This window comes from Salvelinus namaycush, unplaced genomic scaffold (genome assembly GCF_016432855.1).
Source record: "Salvelinus namaycush isolate Seneca unplaced genomic scaffold, SaNama_1.0 Scaffold105, whole genome shotgun sequence".
Taxonomy (NCBI): Eukaryota; Metazoa; Chordata; class Actinopteri; order Salmoniformes; family Salmonidae; genus Salvelinus; species Salvelinus namaycush.
The window spans coordinates 386,125-412,485 of record NW_024057731.1 but is presented as its reverse complement, the minus strand read 5'-3'; the positions used below and the strand labels follow the sequence as shown (position 1 = coordinate 412,485).

At 49.1% G+C, this 26,361-nt stretch overlaps 2 protein-coding genes across 2 annotated transcripts; one reads left to right on the top strand and one right to left on the bottom strand.

The window, feature by feature from the left end:
- Window positions 1-273: 273 nt before the first annotated feature.
- On the bottom strand, window positions 274-4,155 carry LOC120035390 (BRCA1-associated ATM activator 1-like; the record flags this gene model as incomplete). Its single annotated transcript, XM_038982159.1, has 4 exons — window positions 3,999-4,155; window positions 3,605-3,746; window positions 2,811-2,965; window positions 274-421 (listed from the first exon to the last, which is right to left on the bottom strand). Coding segments are annotated over exons 2-4 (430 nt in total), but the record flags the coding sequence as incomplete, so codon positions are not given.
- eif3ba (eukaryotic translation initiation factor 3, subunit Ba) lies at window positions 4,015-26,361 on the top strand. The gene is made up of 18 exons (XM_038982151.1): window positions 4,015-4,558; window positions 5,429-5,630; window positions 7,757-7,876; window positions 9,812-9,869; window positions 9,980-10,108; window positions 10,506-10,663; window positions 12,945-13,076; window positions 14,101-14,167; window positions 15,924-15,970; window positions 17,593-17,803; window positions 18,480-18,573; window positions 19,173-19,298; window positions 20,648-20,726; window positions 22,123-22,261; window positions 23,505-23,630; window positions 24,126-24,312; window positions 25,299-25,408; window positions 25,727-26,361. The coding sequence occupies exons 1-17, from the start codon at window positions 4,459-4,461 to the stop codon at window positions 25,394-25,396; spliced, it is 2,073 nt and encodes a 690-aa protein (XP_038838079.1). The 5' UTR covers window positions 4,015-4,458; the 3' UTR covers window positions 25,397-25,408; window positions 25,727-26,361.

Genomic DNA, 26,361 nt, shown 5'->3' with positions numbered 1-26,361 from the left:
ACTATAGTTCTACTGTTGATAGAAACCCATAGAAAGTCTTCCCTAGATAGTATACTACTACTGTTGCTTTCATGACAGCTGGGATCTCGGGAACAAAACGCATTTAAATCATGATGTCAGCGATCTTCAGGTTGGAAAGTCGGAGCTTTAGAAAGATGCCCCGAGTTACCGACATTCGAATTTCGAGTTGGATGACCAGTTCCCAGTTCTCTTTAAATGTACTGAAGTCGGGAAGTCTTGAGATTTCTGAGTGGCCAGTTGCGGCATACCTACCAGCCCGATCCAGGAAGTGGAAGGCCTGTGTGTGGCGCATCATGCTACTCAGGCCATGGATCCAGCCAATCCGCACGCTCGGATCCTCCCATAGTCCAGCCACCTGCCAGCGCGCGCTGTCGTAGGCCACGCCCAGGATGGATCGATCCTGAGATGGGATGAAGAGATAATGAATGTCTAGGAGGTGAAGATAGTCCAACGCCCAATCACAAACGGACCCCTAAACCCTATGCACTTGTGGAGAGCAGAGAGGATTTGATTGGTGTAAGCAATATGGTGAAACTTCCACCTGTAGAGATAGAGCTATTACCATATAGACTACACCTGACTCTATCCTATTACCATATAGACTACACCTGACTCTATCATATTACCATATAGACTACACCTGACTCTATCCTATTACCATATTGACCTGACTCTATCCTATTACCATATAGACTACACCTGACTCTATCCTATTACCATATAGACCTGACTCTATCCTATTACCATATTGACTACACCTGACTCTATCCTATTACCATATAGACTACACCTGACTCTATCCTATTACCATATAGACTACACCTGACTCTATCCTATTACCATATAGACTAGACTCTATCCTATTACCATATAGACTACACCTGACTCTATCCTATTACCATATTGACTACACCTGACTCTATCCTATTACCATATAGACTACACCTGACTATCCTATTACCATATAGACTACACCTGACTCTATCCTATTACCATATTGACTACACCTGACTCTATCCTATTACCATATAGACCTGACTCTATCCTATTACCATATAGACTACACCTGACTCTATCCTATTACCATATAGACTACACCTGACTCTATCCTATTACCATATTGACCTGACTCTATCCTATTACCATATAGACTACACCTGACTCTATCCTATTACCATATTGACCTGACTCTATCCTATTACCATATTGACCTGACTCTATCCTATTACCATATTGACCTGACTCTATCCTATTACCATATTGACTACACCTGACTCTATCCTATTACCATATTGACCTGACTCTATCCTATTACCATATTGACCTGACTCTATCCTATTACCATATTGACTACACCTGACTCTATCCTATTACCATATAGACTACACCTGACTCTATCCTATTACCATATAGACTACACCTGACTCTATCCTATTACCATATAGACTACACCTGACTCTATCCTATTACCATATAGACTACACCTGACTCTATCCTATTACCATATAGACTACACCTGACTCTATCCTATTACCATATTGACCTGACTCTATCCTATTACCATATTGACCTGACTCTATCCTATTACCATATAGACTACACCTGACTCTATCCTATTACCATATAGACTACACCTGACTCTATCCTATTACCATATTGACCTGACTCTATCCTATTACCATATAGACTACACCTGACTCTATCCTATTACCATATTGACCTGACTCTATCCTATTACCATATAGACTACACCTGACTCTATCCTATTACCATATAGACTACACCTGACTCTATCCTATTACCATATTGACCTGACTCTATCCTATTACCATATAGACTACACCTGACTCTATCCTATTACCATATAGACTACACCTGACTCTATCCTATTACCATATAGACTACACCTGACTCTATCCTATTACCATATAGACTACACCTGACTCTATCCTATTACCATATAGACTACACCTGACTCTATCCTATTACCATATAGACTACACCTGACTCTATCCTATTACCATATAGACTACACCTGACTCTATCCTATTACCATATAGACTACACCTGACTCTATCCTATTACCATATAGACTACACCTGACTCTATCCTATTACCATATAGACTACACCTGACTCTATCCTATTACCATATAGACTACACCTGACTCTATCCTATTACCATATAGACTACACCTGACTCTATCCTATTACCATATAGACTACACCTGACTCTATCCTATTACCATATAGACTACACCTGACTCTATCCTATTACCATATAGACTACACCTGACTCTATCCTATTACCATATAGACTACACCTGACTCTATCCTATTACCATATAGACTACACCTGACTCTATCCTATTACCATATAGACTACACCTGACTCTATCCTATTACCATATAGACTACACCTGACTCTATCCTATTACCATATAGACTACACCTGACTCTATCCTATTACCATATAGACTACACCTGACTCTATCCTATTACCATATAGACTACACCTGACTCTATCCTATTACCATATAGACTACACCTGACTCTATCCTATTACCATATAGACTACACCTGACTCTATCCTATTACCATATAGACTACACCTGACTCTATCCTATTACCATATAGACTACACCTGACTCTATCCTATTACCATATAGACTACACCTGACTCTATCCTATTACCATATAGACTACACCTGACTCTATCCTATTACCATATAGACTACACCTGACTCTATCCTATTACCATATTGACTACACCTGGCTCTATCCTATCACCTGCAGCAGGTTGAAGCCGTGTTGGCTGGCCGCCAGCAGGCCAGAAAGCTTGAGGCTGAAGGAAAGCATGCTGGGATCTGTAGTTTTATCCAGACACACAGTGGATATGTAGTCCACCAGACAGGGGCAGGACTCCAACAGGGCCAGGCCATGGTCTGGAAAACATCACCACAGGTGTTATTAGGTTGTATTATTGTCTGTGTCCCAAATGGCAACCTATTCCCACAGTACACTGCAGTGCCATAATGCCTGGTCAAAAGTTCCCTATGTAGGGAATAGCAGGGTGTCATTTGTGTCGGTCATGATCGCTTAGAGCTGCTATGGCCAATATCCATAAAGAGCTGGGGTTGCCTGCTTGGCTCAAACTTTTATTCCTGCCCAACAGTACTGTAACACATCGTCAAATAAACAAAGTGTATAAACCTATCAATATAACCTTATAAATAATATAACCTTATAATCACAAGGCCAGTATTCATTAAAGTACCAGTAGTCTCTCATCCTCGCTGTGTAAGAGATTATATAGGCAGTCTCTCCTTCTTATCCTCGCTGTGTGAGAGATTATATAGGTAGTCTCTCATTCTTATCCTCGCTGTGTGAGAGATTATATAGGTAGTCTCTCATTCTTATCCTCGCTGAGAGAGATTATATAGGTAGTCTCTCCTATCCTCGCTGTGAGAGAGATTATATAGGTAGTCTCTCATTCTTATCCTCGCTGTGTGAGAGAGATTATAGGAAGTCTCTCATCCTTATACTTGCTGGTGAGACTTTTCTCTGTGTGTGTGTCTCCTCACCCTCCTTGGTGAGACCAGTGAACCAGTCCAGCAGTTTCTCGAAGCTGGTGTCATCTGGTAGGGACTGTCTGGGGTCCGCTAGTACAGCACACACCCGAGGCAACAACACCAGGCACTCACTGTCCATGCTGCTTATAGATGTCTATGGGGAAAAGTCAAGAGGGGGAAAAAATATTACTTTAGTTAGACAGATGGTAGTTTACTAGCTCTGGTCCAGTGCGTTTAGTAAGCGTTCATCGAGTCTAATAGTAAAGCACACTGCCGCCCTGGACCAGAGCTAGCTTGCTAGCTAGGTAAAGTACGAAGCTTTATGGCAACACGTTTGTTAGCAAGCTAACCAAGTCAGCTACACAAACAACTAAGTTGAATGACAAATGCCTGCTAACCACAGTACCTAGGTATATGTTGAAGTTATCTGAGAAGCAATTAAGGGACAAATTCATGGAGCTTGATAGCTAGCAATCGCCTGAAAAGTATGTCGAGGGACTGAAACCGTGTTTCGTTTTACCGGAGCGTGCGTTCATGGATTCCCTCACTACGGAAAGTAAGAAGGACCATTCAAGGTGTGCATAAAATCGATAAAATGAACAGCAACTGCGCATTTTTCCCGATCTCATACAATCTGGTAAACTAATCGAAAAGGTATTGCATCGCACTGCAGCCTATCTACACACTACGTGTCTTGTGCTATCGCGAGTCGAAACCTGGAGTTAAACTCCTCCTCGACGTTTCCCGCAATTCGTCCATTTTCACGTAATCGCACATGGTGGTACACCAGCGGGTAACCGATAGCCTTCTAGAAATCTAGATTTACACCGATTTAGCGTAGACCGACTCACTTCCAAGCCTGTTAAATGCATGACACGGAGGATATGCCGGCTGATGTCGATTTCGACGAGGACGAACCGTCGTTCAGTGACCCAGAAGACTTCGAAGATGATGTCGACGATGAGGGTGAGAAAATGCAGGAAAAAAGCCGGCTTTTTTGCGGCCTGGAGAGCTAACGTTAGTTGGGTTCGCTTAGCTAGCTGTTTTAGCGTATGTAGTTAGCTACAAGGCTATCATTGCAATACACGTCATGTAAACCAAATGTATATAAATAATTGTTAAAATATTTCATATTTTTTTGAAGGGTCAACGTAAAGATCAGCTAGTGATCACTTTTGACAACGTTCGTAAAGTGATCGTGTTAGCTAGATACAGTAGCTGCTAAAGCTAACAGTGGGTTCATTCATGCCTCGCCCATCCACGCAAAGTTGTCCATACAAATGGCGTTACCAAAGAAGAACCATTTACGCCTGTGACATTTTACATATTTGTTTGTTAGTTATGTTCTTATGGTAAACAATCTGTAACAAACGTTATAACATAACTGTTTTGTTTCCAGTTGTTTGCTGGAGCGGGACATTCTGACTCCCCGCCGTCAGTGCATTACTAGCTAACTGACGTTACCAGCTGTCAGATAATTGTGAATGCAGATGTGTGTGTGTGTTTTATAAACTATAACATAGCCCAAACTACATCCTCACAGCCTTTACCCAAGTTTAATTTTCAGCAGGTGTGGCAAAAATGGTAAATTCACTTTTTGGGGGACAACAGAGCTAACTTTAGGTGACATTGTCTCCAGTTAATTGGTAAAACATGTTAAAAAAAATGTATGCACACATGAGTCGCTTTTAGATAAAAAGTGTATGCTAAATGGCATTGTTATTCCATGTCTTTGTCTAGACACAATCAATGGTATGGAAAACCCTGGTTTGATAAACTACCTCACCAAATAACATTCTCTTGACCTGCTCCCTCATCCATCCCTCCCTGCTGTAGAGTTGCTGGGTGACCTGCTGCGGGAGAAGCCCCAGGAGGCAGACGGGATAGACTCTGTGGTTGTCGTGGACAACGTGCCCCAGGTCGGCCCCGAGCGCCTGGAGAAGCTGAAGAACGTCATCCACAAGATATTCTCCAAGTTCGGCAAGATCACCAACGAGTTCTACCCGACGGTAGACGGACCTGAAGGACTCACTAAGGGGTGAGAAGGAGGGTGCAGGGAGGCTGTAGGAGGGTGCAGGGAGGCTGTGGCAGGGAGGCTGTAGGAGGGGGCAGGGAGGCTGTGGCAGGGTGCAGGGAGGCTGTAGGAGGGGGCAGGGAGGCTGTAGGAGGGGGCAGGGAGGCTGTAGGAGGGTGCAGGGAGGCTGTGGCAGGGAGGCTGTAGGAGGGTGCAGGGAGGCTGTAGGAGGTTGCAGGGAGGGTGCAGGGAGGCTGTAGGAGGGTGCAGGGAGGCTGTAGGAGGGTGCAGGGAGGCTGTAGGAGGGTGCAGGGAGACTGTAGGAGGGTGCAGGGAGGCTGTAGGAGGGGGCAGGGAGGCTGTAGGAGGGTGCAGGGAGGCTGTAGGAGGGTGCAGGGAGGCTGTAGGAGGGTGCAGGGAGGCTGTGGCAGGGTGCAGGGAGGCTGTAGGAGGGTGCAGGGAGACTGTAGGAGGGGGCAGGGAGGCTGTAGGAGGGTGCAGGGAGGCTGTAGGAGGGTGCAGGGAGGCTGTGGCACGGTGCAGGGAGGCTGTAGGAGGGTGCAGGGAGACTGTGGCAGGGTGCAGGGAGGCTGTGGCAGGGTGCAGGGAGGCTGTAGGAGGGTGCAGGGAGGCTGTAGGAGGGTGCAGGGAGGGTGTAGGAGGGTGCAGGGAGGGTGTAGGAGGGTGCAGGGAGGCTGTAGGAGGGTGCAGGGAGACTGTGGGAGGGTGCAGGGAGACTGTGGGAGGGTGCAGGGAGGCTGTAGGAGGGTGCAGGGAGGCTGTAGGAGGGTGCAGGGAGGGTGTAGGAGGGTAAAGGGAGGCTGTAGGAGGGTAAAGGGAGGCTGTAGGAGGGTAAAGGGAGGCTGTAGGAGGGTGCAGGGAGGCTGTAGGAGGGTGCAGGGAGGGTGCAGGGAGGCTGTGGCAGGGTGCAGGGAGGCTGTAGGAGGGTGCAGGGAGGCTGTAGGAGGGTGCAGGGAGGCTGTAGGAGGGTGCAGGGAGGCTGTAGGAGGGGGCAGGGAGACTGTAGGAGGGTGCAGGGAGGCTGTAGGAGGGTGCAGGGAGACTGTGGCAGGGTGCAGGGAGGCTGTGGCAGGGTGCAGGGAGACTGTAGGAGGGTGCAGGGAGACTGTAGGAGGGTGCAGGGAGACTGTGGCAGGGTGCAGGGAGACTGTGGCAGGGTGCAGGGAGGCTGTGGCAGGGTGCAGGGAGGCTGTAGGAGGGTGCAGGGAGGCTGTAGGAGGGTGCAGGGAGGCTGTGGCAGGGTGCAGGGAGGCTGTAGGAGAGGGCAGGGAGACTGTAGGAGGGTGCAGGGAGGCTGTAGGAGGGTGCAGGGAGGCTGTAGGAGGGGGCAGGGAGGCTGTAGGAGGGTGCAGGGAGGCTGTAGGAGGGTAAAGGGAGGCTGTAGGAGGGTGCAGGGAGGCTGTGGCAGGGTGCAGGGAGGCTGTAGGGAGGCTGTAGGAGGGTGCAGGGAGGCTGTGGCAGGGTGCAGGGAGGTTGCAGGGAGGCTGTAGGAGGGTGCAGGGAGGCTGTAGGAGGGTGCAGGGAGGCTGTAGGAGGGTGCAGGGAGGCTGTAGGAGGGGGCAGGGAGACTGTGGCAGGGTGCAGGGAGGGTGCAGGGTAAAGGGTTGTCACAATACTAAGTATTAAGGAAGGAAAGAAAATGAAACAGACTGCATTTCTTGAGGAAGACAGTCCTGATGTTAGTGAAACAGCTGTATGTTGTCAACCACAGTCACGTTTGTTTATTTTCCAAGCGATAGCACAATATTTTACACAAAGTAGGTTTTTAAAGGACCAAAGAGCTTAGTCTTTGTTTTATTGTTTGCCAAGTAAATCTGGTATGGTAGTATCACAATACTATCATGGCAACACTGTTATGGTGTAGGGTGAGTAGTAGGGTTTTAGTAGTAGTTAATGTTTTATCTCCTATTATCTCTGTAGGTACATGGTATGGAGCTCCTACTCAGACCTATAGTTAGTTAACCTGTAGTTAATGTTATCTCTGTAGGTACATGGTATGGAGCTCCTACTCAGACCTATAGTTAGTTAACCTGTAGTTAATGTTATCTCTGTAGGTACATCTTCCTGGAGTATGGAGCTCCTACTCAGACCTATAGTTAGTTAACCTGTAGTTAATGTTATCTCTGTAGGTACATCTTCCTGGAGTATGGAGCTCCTACTCAGGCTCTGGAGGCAGTGAAGAACGCTGACGGCTACAAGCTGGACAAGCAGCACACCTTTAGAGTCAATGTGTTCACAGACTTCGACAAGTAAGAATACACTACACACAACACATGGTGTCCAGGGCATCATGCCAGCTGTTATATGGGGTGTCCAGGGCATCATGCCAGCTGTTATATGGGGTGTCCAGGGCATCATGCCAGCTGTTATACGGTGTGTCCAGGGCATCATTCTAGCTGTTATATGGGGTGTCCAGGGCATCATGCCAGCTGTTATATGGGGTGTCCAGGGCATCATGCCAGCTGTTATATGGGGTGTCCAGGGCATCATGCCAGCTGTTATATGGGGTGTCCAGGGCATCATGCCAGCTGTTATATGGTGTGTCCAGGGCATCATTCCAGCTGTTATATGGGGTGTCCAGGGCATCATGCCAGCTGTTATATGGGGTGTCCAGGGCATCATGCCAGCTGTTATATGGGGTGTCCAGGGCATCATGCCAGCTGTTATATGGGGTGTCCAGGGCATCATTCCAGCTGTTATATGGGGTGTCCAGGGCATCATGCCAGCTGTTATATGGGGTGTCCAGGGCATCATGCCAGCTGTTATATGGGGTGTCCAGGGCATCATGCCAGCTGTTATATGGGGTGTCCAGGGCATCATGCCAGCTGTTATATGGTGTGTCCAGGGCATCATTCCAGCTGTTATATGGGGTGTCCAGGGCATCATGCCAGCTGTTATATGGGGTGTCCAGGGCATCATGCCAGCTGTTATATGGGGTGTCCAGGGCATCATGCCAGCTGTTATATGGGGTGTCCAGGGCATCATGCCAGCTGTTATATGGGGTGTCCAGGGCATCATTCCAGCTGTTATATGGGGTGTCCAGGGCATCATGCCAGCTGTTATATGGTGTGTCCAGGGCATCATTCTAGCTGTTATATGGGGTGTCCAGGGCATCATGCCAGCTGTTATATGGGGTGTCCAGGGCATCATGCCAGCTGTTATATGGGGTGTCCAGGGCATCATGCCAGCTGTTATACGGGGTGTCCAGGGCATCATGCCAGCTGTTATATGGGGTGTCCAGGGCATCATGCCAGCTGTTATATGGGGTGTCCAGGGCATCATGCCAGCTGTTATATGGTGTGTCCAGGGCATCATTCTAGCTGTTATACGGTGTGTCCAGGGCATCATGCCAGATGTTATACGGGGTGTCCAGGGCATCATGCCAGCTGTTATATGGGGTGTCCAGGGCATCATGCCAGCTGTTATACGGGGTGTCCAGGGCATCATGCCAGCTGTTATATGGTGTGTCCAGGGCATCATTCTAGCTGTTATATGGGGTGTCCAGGGCATCATTCCAGCTGTTATACGGGGTGTCCAGGGCATCATGCCAGCTGTTATATGGTGTGTCCAGGGCATCATGCCAGCTGTTATATGGGGTGTCCAGGGCATCATTCTAGCTGTTATACGGGGTGTCCAGGGCATCATTCTAGCTGTTATATGGTGTGTCCAGGGCATCATTCTAGCTGTTATATGGGGTGTCCAGGGCATCATGCCAGCTGTTATATGGTGTGTCCAGGGCATCATGCCAGCTGTTATATGGGGTGTCCAGGGCATCATTCTAGCTGTTATACGGGGTGTCCAGGGCATCATGCCAGCTGTTATATGGTGTGTCCAGGGCATCATTCTAGCTGTTATATGGTGTGTCCAGGGCATCATTCTAGCTGTTATATGGCATCTGGTTAGTTATGGATCATCTAGACACAACAACAACAACAACAACATGGCAGAAATGTTTGACATAGATATACATGATATAGAACTGTCTGCTGTATATGTTTGACATAGATAAACATGATATAGAACTGTCTGCTGTATATGTTTGACATAGATAAACATGATATAGAACTGTCTGCTGTATATGTTTGACATAGATAAACATGATATAGAACTGTCTGCTGTATATGTTTGACATAGATATACATGATATAGAACTGTCTGCTGTAGATTGTGATGTTGTGTTCCAGGTACATGAGCATCAGTGATGAGTGGGAGTCTCCTGAGAAGCAGCCCTTCAAGGACTTTGTGAGTGTTACACACTGTCACTTCAACCCCACGTTCAGAGAATACCCACCCGGTGTTGTGGAGGCGGGGAAAGGTCATTACTAGCCGTCACTTCCTGTTTGTGTTGCCAGGGTAACATGCGTCACTGGATGGAGGACCCTGACTGTCGTGACCAGTACAGCGTCATCTACGAATCAGGAGAGAGGACCGCCATCTTCAACAATGACGCCAAGGATCCAGTCGTCTCCGAGGAGAGGGCGGTGAGTCAACCAATCACGACAGAGCAGTGAGATGATGGTTCAACCAATCAGAATATATATATTTGTTTGTTGCACTGAGCATTCTACATCTACAGAAAAACTTTTTTACGGCTTTGATCCTTAAAAAGTAGAAGGCTTGATTGTGTAAATCAAAATGTCTGCCGTGGTGTATAGTGAGGTTCTGAGGCTGTGTGTGTTGTGTCTGTGTTGTGTCTGTGTTGTGTCTGTGTTGTGACTGTGTCGTGACTGTGTCGTGACTGTGTCGTGACTGTGTCGTGACTGTGTCGTGACTGTGTCGTGACTGTGTCGTGGCTGTGTCGTGTCTGTGTCGTGTCTGTGTCGTGTCTGTGTCGTGTCTGTGTCGTGACTGTGTCGTGACTGTGTTGTGTCCCTGTAGCGCTGGACAGAGACCTATGTGCGCTGGTCTCCCAAGGGAACCTACCTGGCCACGTTCCACCAGCGAGGCATTGCATTGTGGGGCGGAGAGAAGTTCAAGCAGATCCAACGTTTCAGCCACCAGGGAGTGTCTCTGATCGACTTCTCCCCCTGCGAGAGGTAACCAATCACTAATGAATAATCAATGTCTGTCTATATCACATCTATGAAGCCTTATGGGGGCCGCAGGCAGCCTAGTGGTTAAAGAGGGGGGCAGGTAGCCTAGTGGTTAAAGAGGGGGGCAGGTAGCCTAGTGGTTAGAGAGGGGGGCAGGTAGCCTAGTGGTTAAAGAGGGGGGCAGGTAGCCTAGTGGTTAAAGAGGGGGGCAGGTAGCCTAGTGGTTAGAGAGGGGGGGGGCAGGTAGCTAAGTGGTTAGAGAGGGGGGGGGGGCAGGTAGCCTAGTGGTTAGAGAGGGGGGGCAGGTAGCCTAGTGGTTAGAGAGGGGGGCAGGTAGCCTAGTGGTTAAAGAGGGGGGCAGGTAGCCTAGTGGTTAAAGAGGGGGGCAGGTAGCCTAGTGGTTAGAGGGGGGGGGGCAGGTAGCTAAGTGGTTAGAGAGGGGGGGGGCAGGTAGCCTAGTGGTTAGAGAGGGGGGGCAGGTAGCCTAGTGGTTAGAGAGGGGGGGCAGGTAGCCTAGTGGTTAGAGCGTTGGACTAATAGCCGAAAGGTTGCAAGATCAAATCCCCGAGCTGACAACGTAAAAATATGTTGTTCTACCCCAGAACAAGGCAGTTAACCCACCGTTCCTAAACCGTCATTGTAAATAAGAATTTGTTCTTAACTGACTTGCCTAGTTAAATAAAGGTTCAATTAAAATGAAGCTACATTAAGTTGTTATAATGCTTCATTCCCTGATGGAAACTGAGGACCCTCAGGCCATAAAGTAACTCTATGTAGTCTTATTAAGCCTTTTAAGGTGTTATAACGCTTCATAGGGACGTTACCGTGACGTTCAGTCCCCTGATGGACACTATGCCCTAGTGTAGCTCTGTCAACGGTATGAAGCCGTGTGAAGCTATATAAAGGGGTTATAATGCTTGGTAGGTACATGTAACAGCCAAAATAAAGGAAACCCCAACATAAAGTCTCTTAACGGGGTGTTGGACCACCAGCCAGAACAGCTTCAATGCTCCTTGGCGTAGATTCTACACGTTTCTGGAACTCTATTGGAGGGATGTGTCATGCTGGTATGAGGGATCGGGAGACAGGCGCAGGAATACGGAATGTTGTGTTTCTTTTTTTTCTTTACCCAAATTACAGCGTGCCGCGTACTGGCACGGGGACGAAGACCAAACAGGGTACAACACACAGGGTTGAAACCCACAAAACAAAAAAAGAGCGAGGAGTACCTTCGAATAAATAACACAAGTGCACGATGATTAACACACGGGACGAGACCCGTAATCACAATGATTAACACACGGGACGAGACCCGTGATCACAATGATTAACACACGGGACGAGACCCGTAATCACAATGATTAACACACGGGACAGGACCCGTAATCACAATGATTAACACACGGGACGAGACCCGTAATCACAATGATTAACACACGGGACGAGACCCGTAATCACAATGATTAACACACGGGACGAGACCCGTAATCACAATGATTAACACACGGGACGTGACCCGTAATCACAATGATTAACACACGGGACGAGACCCGTAATCACAATGATTAACACACGGGACGAGACCCGTAATCACAATGATTAACACACGGGACGAGACCCGTAATCACAATGATTAACACACGGGACGAGACCCGTAATCACAATGATTAACACACGGGACGAGACCCGTAATCACAATGGCACGAAAACCCAAAACGCACAGCACAGGTACTCGCACGCACCCACAGACACTGTAACAATATATCGACAGGACACTGGTAAACCAAGGGGCACACTTATACAGTTACTAATCACTGGGAATAGGGGCCAGGTGTGCGTAATGAACGTTACGGAGGGATCCGTGACAAATGTGTAACCGTTCTTCCTCGATTAAAATCCTTCATTTGGTGTTGCGTTGATGATGGTGGAAAACGATGTCTCGGGCGCCGCTCCAGAATCTCCCCAGAAGTGTTACATTTACTAAGACTCACACACACCCTTTAAAACCCCTATGCTCCTTTGAGAGCCCTCTTTCAAAGTCTCTGCTAGCCATGCTAGCCCAGATAATGGTCAACTGGGCACGTTTATACCTGACCCTAAGCATGATGGGATGTTAATTGCTTAATTACCTCAGAAACCACACCTGTGTGGAAGCTTCTGCTTTCAATATATTTTGTATCCCTCAGTTACCCTGAACACGGTGAGCCTAGTGTGGTTATAACCTGTCTATGTCAGCTGTATGAATCCTTACGAAGCTACATAAAGGTGTTCTAATGCTTGGTAGGTACGTGGTGACGTTCAGTCCCCTGATGGACACTAAGGAGGACCCCCAGGCCATCATCATCTGGGACATTCTGACTGGCCAGAAGAAGAGAGGCTTCCATTGTGAGAGCTCCGCCCACTGGCCCATCTTCAAGTAAGGCCCGACTACCCACCTCTCTGTTTTCCTGTCTCTACATCTTCTAGTAAGGTCTGACTACACATCTCTCTGTTTCCATGTCTCTATTCTGTTCCTGTCTCTACATCTTCTAGTAAGGTCTGACTACACCTCTCTGTTTCCATGTCTCTATTCTGTTCCTGTCTCTACATCTTCTAGTAAGGCCCGACTACCCACCTTTCTGTTTTCATGTTTCTACATCTTCTAGTAAGGTCTGACTACCCACCTCTCTGTGTTCATGTTTCTACATCTTCTAGTAAGGTCTGACTACCCACCTCTCTGTTTCCATGTCTCTATTCTGTTCCTGTCTCTACATCTTCTAGTAAGGTCTGACTACCCACCTCTCTGTTTCCATGTCTCTATCCTGTTCCTGTCTCTACATCTTCTAGTAAGGTCTGACTACCCACCTCTCTGTTTTCATGTCTCTACATCTTCTAGTAAGGTCTGACTACCCACCTCTCTGTTTTCATGTCTCTACATCTTCTAGTAAGGTCTGACTACCCACCTCTCTGTTTCCATGTCTCTATCCTGTCTCTACATCTTCTAGTAAGGTCTGACTACCCACCTCTCTGTGTTCATGTCTCTATCCTGTCTCTACATCTTCTAGTAAGGTCTGACTACCCACCTCTCTGTTTCCATGTCTCTATCCTGTCTCTACATCTTCTAGTAAGGTCTGACTACCCACCTCTCTGTTTCCATGTCTCTATCCTGTTCCTGTCTCTACATCTTCTAGTAAGGTCTGACTACCCACCTCTCTGTGTTCATGTCTCTATCCTGTCTCTACATCTTCTAGTAAGGTCTGACTACCCACCTCTCTGTTTTTATGTCTCTATCCTGTTCCTGTCTCTACATCTTCTAGTAAGGTCTGACTACCCACCTCTCTGTTTTTATGTCTCTATCCTGTTCCTGTCTCTACAAGAACTGTAGCTGAACTCGTGTCTCTTGCGTTCTGTCTTGGTTCTCTCCCTAACTGCAGCGTTCAAACGTGTGTCTGTTTCTCCAGGTGGAGTCACGATGGGAAGTTCTTTGCCAGGATGACCCAGGACACACTGAGCATCTACGAGACCCCAGTAAGTCCCCACACTGAGCATCTATGACCCCAGTAAGTCCCCACACTGAGCATCTATGACCCCAGTAAGTCATCACACTGAGCGTCTATGACCCCAGTAAGTCTCCACACTGAGCATCTATGACCCCAGTAAGTCATCACACTGAGCGTCTATGACCCCAGTAAGTCATCACACTGAGCGTCTATGACCCCAGTAAGTCATCACACTGAGCGTCTATGACCCCAGTAAGTCATCACACTGAGCATCTATGACCCCAGTAAGTCATCACACTGAGCATCTATGACCCCAGTAAGTCATCACACTGAGCATCTATGACCCCAGTAAGTCATCACACTGAGCATCTATGACCCCAGTAAGTTAGATTGACCAGTATTGCTCTGTGTTCTGCTGAGTGTCTCTGTATAACAGACTGGTGAGTTAGATTGACCAGTATTACTATGTGTTCTGCTGAGTGTCTCTGTATAACAGACTGGTGAGTTAGATTGACCAGTATTACTCTGTGTTCTGCTGAGTGTCTCTGTATAACAGACTGGTGAGTTAGATTGACCAGTATTACTATGTGTTCTGCTGAGTGTCTCTGTATAACAGACTGGTGAGTTAGATTGACCAGTATTACTATGTGTTCTGCTGAGTGTCTCTGTATAACAGACTGGTGAGTTAGATTGACCAGTATTACTCTGTGTTCTGCTGAGTGTCTCTGTATAACAGACTGGTGAGTTAGATTGACCAGTATTACTCTGTGTTCTGCTGAGTGTCTCTGTATAACAGACTGGTGAGTTAGATTGACCAGTATTACTATGTGTTCTGCTGAGTGTCTCTGACCCCAGTAAGTTAGATTGACCAGTATTACTCTGTGTTCTGCTGAGTGTCTCTGTATAACAGACTGGTGAGTTAGATTGACCAGTATTACTCTGTGTTCTGCTGAGTGTCTCTGTATAACAGACTGGTGAGTTAGATTGACCAGTATTACTCTGTGTTCTGCTGAGTGTCTCTGTATAACAGACTGGTAAGTTAGATTGACCAGTATTACTCTGTGTTCTGCTGAGTGTCTCTGACCCCAGTAAGTTAGATTGACCAGTATTACTCTGTGTTCTGCTGAGTGTCTCTGTATAACAGACTGGTGAGTTAGATTGACCAGTATTACTCTGTGTTCTGCTGAGTGTCTCTGTATAACAGACTGGTGAGTTAGATTGACCAGTATTACTCTGTGTTCTGCTGAGTGTCTCTGTATAACAGACTGGTGAGTTAGATTGACCAGTATTACTCTGTGTTCTGCTGAGTGTCTCTGTATAACAGACTGGTGAGTTAGATTGACCAGTATTACTCTGTGTTCTGCTGAGTGTCTCTGACCCCAGTAAGTTAGATTGACCAGTATTACTCTGTGTTCTGCTGAGTGTCTCTGTATAACAGACTGGTGAGTTAGATTGACCAGTATTACTCTGTGTTCTGCTGAGTGTCTCTGTATAACAGACTGGTGAGTTAGATTGACCAGTATTACTCTGTGTTCTGCTGAGTGTCTCTGTATAACAGACTGGTGAGTTAGATTGACCAGTATTACTCTGTGTTCTGCTGAGTGTCTCTGTATAACAGACTGGTGAGTTAGATTGACCAGTATTACTCTGTGTTCTGCTGAGTGTCTCTGTATAACAGACTGGTGAGTTAGATTGACCAGTATTACTATGTGTTCTGCTGAGTGTCTCTGTATAACAGACTGGTGTGTCCGTACTTATCAACATCCTGTTTTCTCCTGTCGTAGTCCATGGGCCTGTTGGATAAGAAGAGTCTGAAGATCAGTGGTATCAAGTAAGTCACGTCTTTATATTGGGGCTGTTGACCCCTATCAGACAGCATACAGAGACTAGTTAGAGGAATATCACCTGTCAGACAGCATACAGAGACTAGTTAGAGGAATACCACCTATCGGACAGAGACTAGTTAGAGGAATACCACCTGTCAGACAGCATACAGAGACTAGTTAGAGGAATATCACCTGTCAGACAGCATACAGAGACTAGTTAGAGGAATATCACCTGTCAGACAGCATACAGAGACTAGTTAGAGGAATACCACCTATCGGACAGAGACTAGTTAGAGGAATACCACCTGTCAGACAGCATACAGAGACTAGTTAGAGGAATACCACCTGTCAGACAGCATACAGAGACTAGTTAGAGGAATACCACCTGTCAGACAGCATACAGAGACTAGTTAGAGGAATACCACCTGTCAGACAGCATACAGAGACTAGTTAGAGGAATACCACCTGTCAGACAGCATACAGAGACTAGTTAGAGGAATACCACCTGTCAGACAGCATACAGAGACTAGTTAGAGGAATACCACCTGTCAGACAGCATACAGAGACTAGTTAGAGGAATACTACCTGTCAGACAGCATACAGAGACTAGTTAGAGGAATACCACCTGTCAGACAGCATACAGAGACTAGTTAGAGGAATACCACCTGTCAGACAGCATACAGAGACTAGTTAGAGGAATACCACCTGTCAGACAGCATACAGAGACTAGTTAGAGGAATACCACCTGTCAGACAGCATACAGAGACTAGTTAGAGGAATACCACCTGTCAGACAGCATACAGAGACTAGTTAGAGGAATACCACCTGTCAGACAGCATACAGAGACTAGTTAGAGGAATACCACCTGTCAGACAGCATACAGAGACTAGTTAGAGGAATACCACCTGTCAGACAGCATACAGAGACTAGTTAGAGGAATACCACCTGTCAGACAGCATACAGAGACTAGTTAGAGGAATACCACCTGTCAGACAGCATACAGGGACTAGTTAGAGGAATACCACCTGTCAGACAGACTAGTTAGAGGAATACCACCTGTCAGACAGCATACAGAGACTAGTTAGAGGAATACCACCTGTCAGACAGAGACTAGTTAGATGAATACCACCTGTCAGACAGCATACAGAGACTAGTTAGAGGAATATCACCTGTCAGACAGCATACAGAGACTAGTTAGAGGAATACCACCTGTCAGACAGACTAGTTAGAGGAATACCACCTGTCAGACAGCATACAGAGACTAGTTAGAGGAATATCACCTGTCAGACAGCATACAGAGACTAGTTAGAGGAATACCACCTATCGGACAGAGACTAGTTAGAGGAATACCACCTGTCAGACAGAGACTAGTTAGAGGAATACCACCTGTCAGACAGCATACAGAGACTAGTTAGAGGAATACCACCTGTCAGACAGCATACAGAGACTAGTTAGAGGAATACCACCTGTCAGACAGCATACAGAGACTAGTTAGAGGAATACCACCTGTCAGACAGCATACAGAGACTAGTTAGAGGAATATCACCTGTCAGACAGCATACAGAGACTAGTTAGAGGAATCATAGCGGTGTGTGTGTGTGTATTAATCCTCTCCTCTCCTCTGCAGGGACTTCTCCTGGTCCCCAGGTGATAACATCATAGCATTCTGGGTTCCCGAGGACAAAGACATCCCAGCCAGAGTGACTCTGATGCAGCTTCCCTCCAGACAGGAGATCAGAGTCAGGAACCTCTTCAATGTGGTCGACTGTAAACTGCACTGGCAGAGACAGGGAGACTACCTCTGTGTCAAGGTGGACCGGACACCTAAAGGAACGCAGGTTAGTGAAGGGGGGAGGAGAAAAGAGGGAGGGTAAATGTGACTGCTTTGATGTTTAACCTCATTTACAAGTCTCCTTTCTCTCTGTCCTCTCATCCTGTCATTCTCTCATTGTCCTCTCCTCCTCTATCGTTCCCCCTCTCCTCCTGTCTGTCCTCTCCTCCTCTATCGTTCCCCCTCTCCTCCTGTCTGTCCTCTCCTCCTCTATCGTTCCCCCTCTCCTCCTGTATGTCCTCTCCTCCTCTATCGTTCCCCCTCTCCTCCTGTATGTCCTCTCCTCCTCTATCGTTCCCCCTCTCCTCCTGTCTGTCCTCTCCTCCTCTATCGTTCCCCCTCTCCTCCTGTATGTCCTCTCCTCCTCTATCGTTCCCCCTCTCCTCCTGTATGTCCTCTCCTCCTCTATCGTTCCCCCTCTCCTCCTGTCTGTCCTCTCCTCCTCTATCGTTCCCCCTCTCCTCCTGTATGTCCTCTCCTCCTCTATCGTTCCCCCTCTCCTCCTGTATGTCCTCTCCTCCTCTATCGTTCCCCCTCTCCTCCTGTCTGTCCTCTCCTCCTCTATCGTTCCTCCTGTCTGTCCTCTCCTCCTCTATCGTTCCCCCCCTCCTGTCTGTCCTCCTCCTCTATCGTTCCCCTTCTCCTCCTGTCTGTCCGCTCCTCTCGTTCTCTCCTCCTCTCAGGGTGTGGTGACCAACTTTGAGATCTTCAGGATGAGAGAGAAGCAGGTTCCTGTTGACGTGGTGGAGATGAAGGGAGACCCGGAATCTAAAACTGGTAACACACACCCCCACTCTGACTAGACGGACAGACACCCCCCGCTCTGACAAGACGGACAGACACCCCCCGCTCTGACAACAGACACATTTACATTTACATTTTAGTCATTTAGCAGACGCTCTTATCCAGAGCGACTTACAGTAGAGTGCATACATTTTCTTTAATTACATTTTACATACTGAGACAAGGATATCCCTACCGGCCAAACCCTCCCTAACCCGGACGACGCTATGCCAATTGTGCGTCGCCCCACGGACCTCCCGGTTGCGGCCGGCTGCGACAGAGCCTGGGCGCGAACCCAGAGACTCTGGTGGCGCAGCTAGCACTGCGATGCAGTGCCCTAGACCACTGCGCCACCCACTCTGACAACAGACACCCCCCGCTCTGACAAGACGGACAGACACACCCCCCGCTCTGACAAGACGGACAGACACCCCCCGCTCTGACAACAGACAGACACCCCCCGCTCTGACAAGACGGACAGACACCCCCCGCCGCTCTGACAAGACGGACAGACACCCCCACTGATAATGTACAGTAACACCGCCAGGTGCGGTAACACCACTAGGTACAGTAACAGTGTTGTCGTCCTCTAGCTGAGAGCATCATAGCGTTTGCGTGGGAGCCTAACGGCAGTAAGTTTGCCGTCCTGCACGGTGAATCTCCCAGAATCAACGCCTCGTTCTACCACGTCAAGAACAACGGGAAGATAGAACTCATCAGTAAGTACAACGTTTACCTGAAAATATCACAGAGAGGAACCTTTAAAAACATTGACTCTGTAATGTCTAGAAGGATCGTTATTCCGTCTCTACTGTTGTCAGATGTCGTATTCAGTTGACTCTGTAATGTCTAGAAGGATCGTTATTCCGTCTCTACTGTTGTCAGATGTCGTTATTCAGTCGTTTGGTAAACAACACAGTCTGGTACTGTAATATAGCCAGCTTCCAGATTTACTGTAATATAGCCAGCTTCCAGATTTACTGTAACATAGCCAGCTTCCAGATTTACTGTAACATAGCCAGCTTCCAGATTTACTGTAACATAGCCAGCTTCCAGATTTACTGTAACATAGCCAGCTTCTAGATTTACTGTAACATAGCCAGCTTCCAGATTTACTGTAACATAGCCAGCTTCTAGATTTACTGTAACATAGCCAGCTTCCAGATTTACTGTAACATAGCCAGCTTCCAGATTTACTGTAATATAGCCAGCTTCCAGATTTACTGTAACATTCTCTCTCTCTCTCCTCCCCTCCTCTCCTCCCCTCCCCTCCTCCCCTCCTCTCCCCCTCCCCTCCTCTCCCCCTCCCCTCCTCTCCTCCCCCTCTCTCCTCCCCCCCTCTCCCCCCCCCTCCTCTCCTCCCCTCCTCTCCTCCCCCTCCTCCTCCCCTCCTCTCCCCCTCCCCTCCTCTCCTCCTCCCCTCCTCTCCCCCTCCCCTCCTCTCCTCCTCCCCTCCTCTCCCCCTCCCCCTCTCTCCTCCCCCTCTCTCCTCCCCCTCTCTCCCTCCCTCCCCTCATCCCCTCCTCCTCCTCTCTCCTCTCCCCCTCCCCTCCTCTCCTCCCCCTCTCTCCTCCCCCTCTCTCTCCCCCTCCCCTCCTCTCCTCCCCCTCCTCCTCCCCTCCTCTCTCCTCTCCCCTCCTCTCCTCCTCCCCCTCCCCTCCTCTCCTCCCCCTCTCTCCCCCCCTCCCCTCCTCTCCTCCCCCTCTCTCCCCCCCTTCCCCTCCTCTCTCCTCCTCTCCCCCCCTCCTCTCCTCCCCATCCTCCTCCCCTCCTCTCCCCCTCCCCTCCTCTCCTCCCCCTTCTCCTCCCCTCCCCTCCCCTCTCCTCCTCTCCTCCCCCTCCCCTCCTCTCCTCCCCATCCTCCTCCCCTCCTCTCCTCCTCCTCCCCTCCTCTCCCTCCTCCTCCCCTCCTCCTCCTCTCCTCCCCTCCCCCCCCCCCCTCTCCTCCCCCTCCTCTCCTCCCCTCCTCTCCCTCCTCCTCCCTCTCTCCTCTCCCCCCCTCCCCTCCTCCTCCTCCTCTCCTCCCCCTCCTCCCCTCCTCTCCCCCCCCCCCCCCTTCTCTCTCCAGAGATGTTTGACAAGCAGCAGGCCAACAGCATCTTCTGGAGTCCTCAGGGACAGTTCATGGTGCTGGCTGGACTCAGGAGGTACAAGAACCCTGTGTTAACCCTGTCCTCTCCTTCAGTATGAACGGGGCCCTGTGTTAACCATGTCCTCTCCTCCAGTATGAACGGGGCCCTGTGTTAACTCTGTCCTCTCCTCCAGTATGAACGGGGCCCTGTGTTAACCCTGTCCTCTCCTCCAGTATGAACGGGGCCCTGTGTTAACTCTGTCCTCTCCTCCAGTATGAACGGGGCCCTGTGTTAACTCTGTCCTCCTCCAGTATGAACGGGGCCCTGTGTTAACCCTGTCCTCTCCTCCAGTATGAACGGGGCCCTGTGTTAACCCTGTCCTCTCCTCCAGTATGAACGGGGCCCTGTGTTAACTCTGTCCTCTCCTCCAGTATGAACGGGGCCCTGTGTTAACTCTGTCCTCTCCTCCAGTATGAACGGGGCCCTGTGTTAACTCTGTCCTCTCCTCCAGTATGAACGGGGCCCTGTGTTAACCCTGTCCTCTCCTCCAGTATGAACGGGGCCCTGTGTTAACCCTGTCCTCTCCTCCAGTATGAACGGGGCCCTGTGTTAACCCTGTCCTCTCCTCCAGTATGAACGGGGCCCTGTGTTAACTCTGTCCTCTACTCCAGTATGAACGGGGCCCTGTGTTAACTCTGTCCTCTCCTCCAGTATGAACGGGGCCCTGTGTTAACCCTGTCCTCTCCTCCAGTATGAACGGGGCCCTGTGTTAACCCTGTCCTCTCCTCCAGTATGAACGGGGCCCTGTGTTAACCCTGTCCTCTCCTCCAGTATGAACGGGGCCCTGTGTTAACTCTGTCCTCTACTCCAGTATGAACGGGGCCCTGTGTTAACCCTGTCCTCTCCTCCAGTATGAACGGGGCCCTGTGTTAACTCTGTCCTCTCCTCCAGTATGAACGGGGCCCTGTGTTAACCCTGTCCTCTCCTCCAGTATGAACGGGGCCCTGTGTTAACTCTGTCCTCTACTCCAGTATGAACGGGGCCCTGTGTTAACCCTGTCCTCTCCTCCAGTATGAACGGGGCCCTGTGTTAACTCTGTCCTCTCCTCCAGTATGAACGGGGCCCTGTGTTAACTCTGTCCTCTCCTCCAGTATGAACGGGGCCCTGTGTTAACCCTGTCCTCTCCTCCAGTATGAACGGGGCCCTGTGTTAACCCTGTCCTCTCCTCCAGTATGAACGGGGCCCTGTGTTAACCCTGTCCTCTCCTCCAGTATGAACGGGGCCCTGTGTTAACCCTGTCCTCTCCTCCAGTATGAACGGGGCCCTGTGTTAACTCTGTCCTCTCCTCCAGTATGAACGGGGCCCTGTGTTAACCCTGTCCTCTCCTCCAGTATGAACGGGGCCCTGTGTTAACTCTGTCCTCTCCTCCAGTATGAACGGGGCCCTGTGTTAACCATGTCCTCTCCTCCAGTATGAACGGGGCCCTGGCGTTTGTGGATACCTCTGACTGTACCATGATGAACATGGTTGAACACTACATGGCTTCTGATGTAGAGTGGGACCCTACAGGACGATACCTGGTCACCTCTGTGTCCTGGTGGAGTCACAAGGTACACCTCTCTCACACACACACACACACCTGACACACACACACACACCTCACACACACACACACACCTCGCACACACACCTCGCACACACACACCTCTCACACACCTCACACACACACACACCTCACACACACACACACCTCACACACACACACACCTCACACACACACACACCTCACACACACACCTCACACACACCTCTCACACACCTCACACACACCTCACACACACCTCACACACACCTGACACACACACACACACCTCACACACACCTGACACACACACACACCTCACACACACCTCACACACACACCTCACACACACACCTGACACACCTCACACACACACACACCTCACACACACACACACCTGACACACAGGGAATACATTCCTACTGTGATGTTTTTTAAACGGAGGTTCAACAAAATGAAGGTTGGTTTGTACCACAACACACACAGACACAACTTCACAAATCCCTTCTCCTTCTGCTCTTGTACTTTTTACAATGTTATGTGTTTATCTGAGTCGTATCAGGGGATTTAAAAAGGGGTTGTCTCTCCATCAGGTGGACAATGCTGTGTGTTTATCTGAGCCGTATCAAGGGGGATTTTAAAAAGGGGTTGTCTCTCCATCAGGTGGACAATGCTGTGTGTTTATCTGAGCCGTATCAAGGGGGATTTAAAAAGGGGTTGTCTCTCCATCAGGTGGACAATGCTGTGTGTTTATCTGAGTCGTATCAGGGGATTTAAAAAGGGGTTGTCTCTCCATCAGGTGGACAATGCTGTGTGTTTATCTGAGCCGTATCAGGGGATTTAAAAAGGGGTTGTCTCTCCATCAGGTGGACAATGCTGTGTGTTTATCTGAGCCGTATCAAGGGGGATTTAAAAAGGGGTTGTCTCTCCATCAGGTGGACAATGCTGCGTGTTTATCTGAGCCGTATCAGGGGATTTTAAAAAGGGGTTGTCTCTCCATCAGGTGGACAATGCTGTGTGTTTATCTGAGCCGTATCAGGGGATTTAAAAAGGGGTTGTCTCCATCAGGTGGACAATGCTGTGTGTTTATCTGAGCCGTATCAAGGGGGATTTAAAAAGGGGTTGTCTCTCCATCAGGTGGACAATGCTGTGTGTTTATCTGAGCCGTATCAAGGGGGATTTAAAAAGGGGTTGTCTCCATCAGGTGGACAATGCTGTGTGTTTATCTGAGCCGTATCAAGGGGGATTTAAAAAGGGGTTGTCTCCATCAGGTGGACAATGCCTACTGGCTGTGGACCTTCCAGGGTCGTCTCCTCCAGAAGAATAACAAGGATCGCTTCTGTCAGCTACTCTGGAGACCTCGTCCTGCTACCCTGCTGACACAGGACGTCGTCAAGGTACGTACCTGTGTGTGTGTGTGGTGGGTGTGTGGCCACAGTATTTATAAAGGGTATTTACTCTGGTATCAAAGTTGTTTTAAACCAATAGAATCCAAAACTCGTTCAGTGTCTGGACAAGTAGTGACTTCTGTCTTAACTTCTGTGTGTTGAAAGAGCCTTGGTTTTGACAGTCTTGTTGCTACGTATAACATGGGCTTAGCCGGGACCCTTGACAGTCTTGTTGCTACGTATAACATGGGCTTAGCCGGGACCCTTGACAGTCTTGTTGCTACGTATAACATGGGCTTAGCCGGGACCCTTGACAGTCTTGTTGCTACGTATAACATGGGCTTAGCCGGGACCCTTGACAGTCTTGTTGCTACGTATAACATGGGCTTAGCCGGGACCCTTGACAGTCTTGTTGCTACGTATGACGTGGGCTTAGCCGGGACCCTTGACAGTCTTGTTGCTACGTATAACATGTTTTCTTCTGGGTTTTGACACGTTCCCCAGGTGATCAAGAAGGACCTGAAGAAGTACTCTAAGATCTTTGAGCAGAAGGATCGTCTGAGCCAGTCGAAGGCCTCCAAGGAGCTGGTGGACAAGAGGAGGAGCATGATGGAGGACTACCGTACCTACCGGGAGGCTGCCCTGCTACAACACGACGACCAGAAAACCGCCCGCCTGCAGCTCCGAGGAGGTACGTAGATAAACCCTCCGTCTCCACCTATAAACCCTCCGTCTCCACCTGTAAACCCTCCGTCTCCACCTATAAACCCTCCGTCTCCACCTATAAACCCTCCGTCTCCACCTGTAAACCCTCCGTCTCCACCTGTAAACCCTCCGTCTCCACCTATAAACCCTCCGTCTCCACCTATAAACCCTCCGTCTCCACCTGTAAACCCTCCGTCTCCACCTATAAACCCTCCGTCTCCACCTGTAAACCCTCCGTCTCCACCTATAAACCCTCCGTCTCCACCTATAAACCCTCCGTCTCCACCTGTAAACCCTCCGTCTCCACCTATAAACCCTCCGTCTCCACCTGTAAACCCTCCGTCTCCACCTATAAACCCTCCGTCTCCACCTATAAACCCTCCGTCTCCACCTATAAACCCTCCGTCTCCACCTATAAACCCTCCGTCTCCACCTGTAAACCCTCCGTCTCCACCTATAAACCCTCCGTCTCCACCTGTAAACCCTCCGTCTCCACCTGTAAACCCTCCGTCTCCACCTATAAACCCTCCGTCTCCACCTATAGACCCTCCGTCTCCACCTATAGACCCTCCGTCTCCACCTGTAAACCCTCCGTCTCCACCTATAGACCCTCCGTCTCCACCTGTAAACCCCCCGTCTCCACCTATGAACCCTCCGTCTCCACCTATAAACCCTCCGTCTCCACCTATAAACCCTCCGTCTCCACCTATGAACCCTCCGTCTCCACCTATGAACCCTCCGTCTCCACCTATAAACCCTCCGTCTCCACCTATAAACCCTCCGTCTCCACCTATAAACCCTCCGTCTACACCTATAAACCCTCCGTCTCCACCTATGACGGCCCAGACACTTCCATCCAACTGCCTCACGCTACAGAAACAGGGAGATGGGATGTTACCCCCCCCTGTGGGCTGTTCTGGCCCGGGACCAGGCTTACTAAGCCTCTGACCCCTGACCTCTCTCTGTCTCTAGGAGTGGACACTGATGAGCTGGACAGTAACACAGATGACTGGGAGGAGGAGACCATCGAGTTTTTTATCAACGAAGAAATCATTCCCCTCGGAGAGTAGTCCCCTACGCAGGTAACACCTACACACTCACTACCCACACACACTCACTACCCACACACACTCACTACCCACACACACTCACTACCCACACACACTCACTCACTACCCACACACACACACTACCCACACTCACTACCCACACACACTCACTACCCACACACACTCACTACCCACATTCACTCACATACCCACCCACACACACACTCACTCACATACCCACACTCACTCACATACCCACACACACTCACATACCCACACACACACACACTCACATACCCACACACTACCTGGCTGTGGTATTGACGGTCTCTCCCCCTCTTTCCTCTCCAGGTCCGTTTTTGCGTGGGGACTAGAGGGGGGCGTTGCCTTGTCGACTGGAGGAGGGAAAACTACGCTGAGAATCTTGGGAGTCGCCAGAGTTCCACCATTCTCTCTTTGTGACATCATCAAAGCGTGCCTTGTGGTATAGCGACTACAGCAAGCTAGCAACTGAGGGAGGAGGGAGGGAGGAAACCAACTTTTAAACTATTTTTATTTTTTAACAGCTTGGTCTTTTTCTGGCACTTTTTGAAATAGAACAGTATTCTGTCGTTTTTTTTTCCTTTCTCATAATCTATCCTCGCTCACTTTCTATCCTTCTTATCTTGACTACACCCCCTTGCCGTCTTAACCGTCGTTACCGCGGCAACGGTCACACCTTACCATAAAGAGACGGAGACCGTTACACCACCACCACCGGGAGGGATGAGAACGGGGTGTGTGACGTGTCAGTGTGTGTGTGAGGCTAGAGAGTGTGTTCTCCTGATGACCAAACGTTCAAGGCTGTGTTGTAGTAGTAGTAGTGTGTTGAAGTGGCGGTATCCTCCTCCGTTTAGACTACCTGACGTTGTTATTATTGTTGTCATACTAGACCACAACTATCACCTGATCTTCAACGTCAATAAAGAGAAACGTCATACAAATCA